Source organism: Theobroma cacao, chromosome 8, assembly GCF_053813885.1.
Source record: "Theobroma cacao isolate CCN51 chromosome 8, ASM5381388v1, whole genome shotgun sequence".
NCBI lineage: Eukaryota > Viridiplantae > Streptophyta > Magnoliopsida > Malvales > Malvaceae > Theobroma > Theobroma cacao.
In genome coordinates, this window is record NC_142646.1 from 28920271 (window position 1) to 28928398 (window position 8128).

At 30.1% G+C, this 8128-nt stretch overlaps 1 protein-coding gene across 1 annotated transcript; it reads right to left on the reverse strand.

The window, feature by feature from the left end:
* Positions 1-1534: 1534 nt before the first annotated feature.
* On the reverse strand, positions 1535-3668 carry LOC18593019 (uncharacterized). Its single transcript, XM_007020023.3, has 2 exons — positions 3529-3668; positions 1535-2098 (listed from the first exon to the last, which is right to left on the reverse strand). The coding sequence occupies exon 2, from the start codon at positions 2064-2066 to the stop codon at positions 1746-1748; it is 321 nt and encodes a 106-aa protein (XP_007020085.1). The 5' UTR covers positions 2067-2098; positions 3529-3668; the 3' UTR covers positions 1535-1745.
* Between the last annotated feature and the right edge of the window lie 4460 nt (positions 3669-8128).

An 8128-nucleotide genomic window follows, 5' to 3' on the forward strand; every position in this document is an offset into this window, starting at 1 on the left:
GTCTATAAAAATTTATCAAGTTAAAGAGCTCTCAAAAAACACACTGGTGTCATTATACAGAATCTACAGATTTTTTGGTAGTTTTTGAGACTCCTTGATATTTCATTAATGTAGATACCAAGTACAAATAAGGTCATGATTGGTTTGAGGAATGGCTAAGCCACTCTCCCTCTATTCCTTACAAAATTTTATCCCCTTATTTGGTTTGCTCTTGGAATAGCTAATTCCATCTTCTCTCATGATATTAGTTATTTCACACTCATGGAAATAAAATTCAAACATTTTAGATTAAAATGTACTTATTTATTTTTAAAAATTACAAATTTAAACTTAAAAAATTAATATTTAAAATTAAAATTAAAAAATTATTAATATTTTTTTATATTTTAGTTATAATATATTCAAATTACAAATAAAAATTTAATATTTTAAAATATTAATTTTTAAATTAATAAGTGAATTTTAAATTAAAAAAAGAAAAATGCAAATAGAGAAAAATAAATCTTATTATAATAAAAGGTTAAGTTATTAATTATATATTATAAAATATTTTGAATTTAAAATTAATTAAAAGTATTAATATTTTAATCATAATAATAATTAAATTATAAATTAAATTACCAATTAATAATATTTTAAATCAATTATAAATTATTAAATATTTAAAAAATAAAATAAAAACAAATAATCATAATAACATTTAAATTATAAATAAAATAGTAGTATTTTATAATATTAATGATTAAATTATAAATAAAATATTAATACTTAAATAATCAATTATTAATATCTTAAAAAATATAAATTATTAATATTTAAAAGATAAAATTAAATAAAAATAAATAATCATAATAAAATTTCAATTATAAATAAAATATTAATATTTAAAAATTAATAATTAATTTATAATAAAATATTAATATTTAAAAAATTAATAATTAATTTATAAAAATAATATTAGTATTTAAATGATAAAATATTAATATTATAAATAAAATATAAATTGTTAATATTTAAAAAATAAAACAAAATAAAAATAAATAATCATAATAACATTTAATATTAATGATTAAAGTATAAATAAAATATTAACATTTGAACTATCCATTTTTAATATTTTAAATAAATTATACATTATTAATGTTTAAAATAAAATAATTTAAAAATAAATAATCATTATAACATTTAAATTATAAATAAAATATTAATATTTTATAATATTCATGATTAAATTATAAATAAAATATTAATATTTAAAATAAAATAAAATAATTATATATATAATAAAAGATATTTTTTATTTTTTTATTTTCTATCCTTTTCTTATTTCAAAATTATCGTTACCGACCAAACATTGCAACAAGTCATAATAATTATTCATGTCCTATTTCATTCGTCATACCAAACTACGTAATACTTATTCTATTCTATTCTCACTTCATTCGATTCTCACGCAATAATTATTCTATTTCATTTATCTCTATTCCGTGAACCTAACGTGCTATAAGAATTCATATCTACCTTCAAGTAGCAATTCCTCTTAAAACAAATATATTTGATCATTATTTTATTAAGAAAAAACTGTCTTAAATCCCCATTTTGAGAAAATTAATATAAATGTGATCAAAAATAATAATAATGTAAAGTTTTTTACACTATCTTCATTACTCAGTAATTTGACAAAATTATCGGTCATGCAGTCCAAATCTGAATAATTTCTTTTTCCTACATAAAAGAAACTTGCACTACCTAGGTGTTTTATCAACAGATGTCGGAGCCTTTGAAACGGATTTAGCAGAGTTTGCAGCTTCCTCATTTTCAATAAGTTTGCGGAGTCTCTCTTGGAGGACTCGAACTCTGTCCTCAGTCTTGCGAAGCTTTCTCCATCTGTAAGCAGTCCAAAGTGCCAAACCACCATAAACAAGTGTGTACGACGCCCAAACATAAGGATAAGTTTCAGCATGCTCCTTCATTTTCTGATATCTTTCCCGCACCAGTTCCGTTAGACTGGTAGCTGGAGTACTTGTGGTTTGCTGAGATGCTTCTCCTTCTTGCTGAGTTGCCATTTTTGGCCTTCTATGCTATCCAAACCCGCAAACTGAGCAAACAGCAGAATGAAGGTATTAGATATCATGCAGCAAGACAAAATAATAACATCAAAACAAAAGAATAAGGACGTAAAGTGCCAGGAAATATTGGAGAGTTACAATGTTTACCCAGAACTTGATATGGCATTTAAAGTATAAATATTTACAATCAAATGTATACTGTCTATAATCAAAAGTTCGACACTGATTTGGCAGGATATCTGCACAACTTAAGAGAGAAAACTAGGTGGTAGCACATTTTAAGTACGGCCTAGATATACAATCAGAATTGATATACGCTAACAAACCATTATAAACACACTATTGACAACACTGAATCTGTAAGAGAAACTGGATCAATATTAAAATCTCTTTCAAGTTTTATTAAGTAGAATCCATAAGGTGACATATATCATATTACAGTTTAGCAATGGCATGACAGATACCAACCGCTGGAACAAAGTAATGGCTTCTTGTCACTTGTCATAATAAGTGCTCGTTTGGGTAACTGCCTCTACTTGGTATAGGCGCTGTGACAATTCATTTGTGATTTTTTGGGAGGAAAGAGCAGCAAATCAGCAGACTCCTTTCTAAGCTCTCTCTAAACACTCCCTCTCAATTCTCTTCTACTTAGCTCTAGCTCCTCTGCTTCCTATTCTCTACATTTTATCAATTACTGCCAGCTACAGCACTCAGCACTTCAAGGACTACTCCAGTCTTTCTCTCCATCGCCTCCGAATACATACTGTTTTACTTGTCCACAACACTATCTCTCTCGCTACCACAGAAGAACCCCTTTACAAGGTTTAGAGCAAAGAAATCAAATGTTTGGAGAGATGATTTTTTTATTAGTGAGACAATTACTTCGTAATCGAATACAGTTTAATGATACAGTGAGGGGTTTTACGTTCTACAGGCAAAGGCACAACAAGCTAAAATCCTCAAATGGCCTGAGGGATGAGACAAATACACAAAGAAATACAAAACAAAAAGAAGTGCATTGCCTAATGTATTACCAAGATTAGGCATTATCTAATATCTATCACCAATTCACAATTAACCAAAGTACCATCAAAGTATCCTTCACTTTTAGCTCTGCGTTTTTGTACATTTAACACAAGAATAGGAAGACCCACAACACACAGAAATTCAAGATAGAGTAATGGCAGAAGCTAAAGATAAATAAATTCGAAGAAACGAAGAAATCTAAACTGGGTTTTCTTCAAATTTGTAGAAAAACTTCAAAAAAAAAAGACCAATAACTGAGATAAATTCATATATAAGAGAACTAGAACAAAGTAAATAGAAAAAGAGAGAAATACCCAAAACTGGACTATGCTTACGGATTCTATAAGATCCCAGGAAAATTGACGTAACAAAGAAATTTTACAAAAAGGCAAAACAATTAATACCGTTACAAGGATAAAAAGCAGCAACCAACCTGTGTCAGCGGTGGTCGTAGTAAAGAGTGGTGGCCAGCGACGACGGCGGGGATGTTCACCACAATAATAAACCAGCGTTGTCAAAGTGGCAGAATGAAGAGGGCTGAGGGTTTTGGGTTTTAGTATCTCTCTTAATCCAACGACCTTCAATGAACCTCACAAGATCCAACGGCCTGAAACCATAAAAACAAAAAGGGCAAAAACTTCTTTCTAAATTTTTTTTATCAAGAGGAATTTATAAATGTAATATTTTCGATTAAAAAATATATAAATGTAAACTTTATAAAATATTTTTGAATCAAACATTAATAATTTTTTTAAAATTATATAATAATTAATAAATTAAATACTCAAATACGTTGATGTTTCTTTTTTACACATATGAATGTCTACATGAGACATTTCATTATCGTGCACTTCATTATTTTCTATAGTTTAATTTCGTAAAATTTATATGATGGATCTTGTTTCATTTGGAACAGAGTGGACCTAATGGGGCCGAACAAAACTAGTAGAAAGGGCTTTTCTCCATGCTTACCGCCTGAAAGCATTGGGCTCAAGCTTCGTCTAGCTTTTCTCGAATTTTTTGTTCTTTATAGGTGTAGTTATAAGGCATCGAAAAGCAGCCACGTACAAAACAACGTGGTTGAGTCAGTGGCAACGCGTCAATTTCCTAATCGCTGCATGCAACGTGGACTGCGGACAACGTTTCTTAAACTTGAATTTGAGCTTGGAAGCATATTGTCTTGAGTCTTAAAATGGAGATTTGCAACCAATAGAATCTCATAACAATGAGGAAATTGCGACAGGAAGAAGATAAAGATGATGAATCTTTTGGCTTTGAGTCTTGTCGTGAGTTCACTGGCAGTTGCAGGAGTATAGTCGCCTACCCCTGTAGGGGGTTTCTTTTTGTTAGAGAGAAAGGACGTGTTGCAATGAGTAAATTGGGATGCGCTAGAGGCGACAGAGAGGAAGACTGGAACAGTCTTTGAAGCGCAAGTGCTTTGCGTGGCAAGTGGTGAGAGATGAGAAAAAGTGAAAGAGGTGACGGATAACGGCAAATGGGAAAGGTTGAAGAGAAAGAATGCTTAGAGGAATCTAGAGAGAGCTTTTAGAGTAATCTTTGCTAGATGTTTAATTCCCTTTCTTTAACTCCCAACCTCCTATTTATATTGAATAGGAGCACTTTCTTAAGAATAGTTAAAAGAGCACGTTTAATCATGGGAGAACGTGCTTATCATGGAAGAGCAGTTGAAGAACGTTTTTGTTGGTCCCAATAATATGTGTTAGAGGGGGGATGAATAGCACAAATCAGCTATTGATAAGATGAGGAATTAATTTTCAACACAAAGAAAATAAAAACACAATAGACAATGCACAACAATTTAGAGTGGTTCGGTGCAAGATTTACATCCACTACTTTGATTGTTCTACCAAAGATTTTCCAAACCAAATCACTAAAAATAGTGGAATTCACAAGCTTCCACCAAGCTTTTACAACGGCTTTTCGCAGGCTCAGCCACAACCTTTAGCAATGATTTTTCACGGGATCAATCAAAACCCAAAGTGGTTTTTCAAAGGCTCAACCACAACTTTTAGCAATGGTTTTTCACGGGATCAACCAAAACCCAAAGTGGTTTTTTAAAGACTCAACCACAACCTACAACAATGGTTTTTACCGGGATCAACCAAAACCCAACAACCAACTTTTCTAGGCTAAGTTGGAACCTTTATACTCAATCAAGCAATCCAAGCTTGAATAAATCTCTTAGAGTGACTCACTCACTCTAAGTGTACAAGAAGAAAAGAAATAAAGAAGTATCTATGATCATTTACTTGATCTAGATTGTACAAGATGAAGTGCTGAACTCTATTACAAAAATTGGCGTTTAAGTGCAGTAAGGTACAGAGAAGATTTTCTGGTTTTTCAACTTTATATCACTTGGAAGCCTTCAATTCTCTCAAAAATTGATTTCTAACCATTGGAAGACCTTTTTATACTTGGAGAAACAACTCTGATGGCAATTCGACAGTTTATGACAGTTGAAAATAGTTGAGGATGAGTTCTAACCGTTAATCTGTCTTGTAGTGCTCTGGTTCAAATTGCAGACAGAGAGCTCTTAGTCGACTAACTTGGTCGACTAAGTTGATTCTGTTTCTGGTTTACAAATCTTGGCAGAGAGCACTTAGTCGACTGTCTTGGTCGACTAAGTTGATTTTGTTTCTCAAACTCTTCAGCCCGCCATTTCTTCAATTTGAAACTTTGATCAACCAACATTCTTCCTTGTTTCACCAATAAGCTTCCTTTTTGTTAGACAGTTACATCTTATTGATTTATCCCTATTTTTCTTTCAAAAATACTCTTTGAAGAGTTAATAAATTAATTTCATATATTAATTTCTTGCACACTCAAGTAAAGGTATTAGACATAAATGAATGAGAATATTTTGCTATCATCAAAAACATATAGAATCAACATTCTCTTTCTTTTATTTTTGATGATGACAAAACACTCCTAGATTCAAAGTGCAATGTCTATGTTCAATATGAATGCTTTAAATCTTTATGCATAATGAGTTGTTCCCCCTTAGTCAATGCATCTAGTTTTCTTTAAAGATTTGCAATAAACTATTTATAATATCCATAACAGCTAAACAAGATATACAATGCCCACAGTAGCTAAGTAAGATATATTGAATATCCATAATAACTAACACATAATATTCAATAAAATCCTAACTAAGCATCACACACATAAATTAAACATGAAGACCTATTTAACTCTATTTGATTTAGTCTTCCTTCTCTCCTTTTTCTTTTTCATCATTAAACAAGATATTCAAAACTCCCCTTTAATAAGTGCATCAAGATTTTCCTTTAATCTTTAAATCAAACTTTAATGAACGAGAATCATAAGCACTCATACACTTAAGTCATACAAGCTTATAGATATAGTTCAATGACTTCAAGAGTCAAGCTTGTGTCTATGTAAGAACAAATGTATGAGAGTTAAATCATTTCAAGAATTTGTCAAATATTACTCAAATACTATTCAAGCAAATTTCATCATTTTGTCATAATCAAAACTATAATAATTTTAAAGCTAACAATCTCTCCCTTTTTGATATGACAAAACTATGAGCATAATTTGCATTTGAAATGATTTTAAAATCTCCCCCTCAACATATACATAAAGTTAAATTTGCTCATAAACCTTCTCCCCTTTTTTGTTATATCAAAAAGGTTAAGAAGAGTGAGCATTAAACATTTAAACTCAAGAAATAATGGTTAGCAAAATCCATCAAAAATATAAGTGTTCAGACCATGGATATGTAACCACAAAGTCACCAAGTCATCATATATATGCACTTAATATCCTCAACCATGTCACTAAGAAAAATAACATTTATGAAGTTCAAGAAAGATAAGCACAAAGATGTTCAATAAGCACATAAGCAATATTTCAACTCCAATACCAAGTGTTAAAGCTCAATAAACCAATTGATAGATGTAAGTAAAATCTCCTCCTTTGTAAAGCACAATACCAATTATGAGAGATGGAATCATTTTAAAGCTCATTATGTCAATTGGTAAAGCACTAGTAGAGACTTCACGTATCACTAAGCATTCCAAGCATATCAACTTCAAGGCTCAAAACATTTAAGAAAGATATGATCAATTTAAAGCTTAAGAAAGAAGAGAATTATAAAGCTTGATGCTAATTTTAAAGCTAGACACTAATTGAGAAAACTTAAGGCTTGATACCAATTATGCATTTCAACATTCAAGTTTAAGTGAGAAGCAATATAAGACACAATATCAATTTTGGTGTTTAGAAAGATGTTATCGGTAGCGAAGAACACCAAATATTGAATTCTCACCAAGCCTTGTTGTTGAAGATCTTAATTCCTTATGATATCAAGGACAATGATTGACTCCCCCTTAAGAAATCATAAGTTCAACACAAATTGTTAAAGACCCTTAATAGATCAAACATTAGGAGAGAAATCATGAGTCTAGAATAAATTAGCATTCAAATGGATATCCAATTTATTTTCCTAATACTCAAGTATTCATGGAACTAAAAAATAGTATGAGCATTTGAATAAATGTTCAACATATACATTGAATACTCACATTTCAAGAAATATTTGCAAAGTAGTTCCTAGGCATGTCTAAGGTATCATTAGTCTTCAAGCATCATTCTCAATTATCATCAAGTAGTATCATTCATCATCAAGCATTCATTATTTATTCTCAATATCAATCAGCCAAGCAATATCAATCAAGCATTTCCAAGAAATTCCCTAATTCATACATGAAAATAGCAACTCAAGGAGAAATTAAAAAATATCATCATTAAGCATTTTTAGTGAGTATTCTTCCTAATCAATTCCAAGTGGTCATTCATCGAAATCATTTTGAAGCAACCATTGCAAGATGTATTCTCCATATTATATATGAAATTGTCAATTCAAGAAGAACTTTCACAAAAGGCATATCATTATTAATGAAGCATGACTAAAGCATTTTGCATTTATTGCAATCATGTATGAAAGTTATGATCAAAAAAACATAAACATGATAACAAGAAACAAC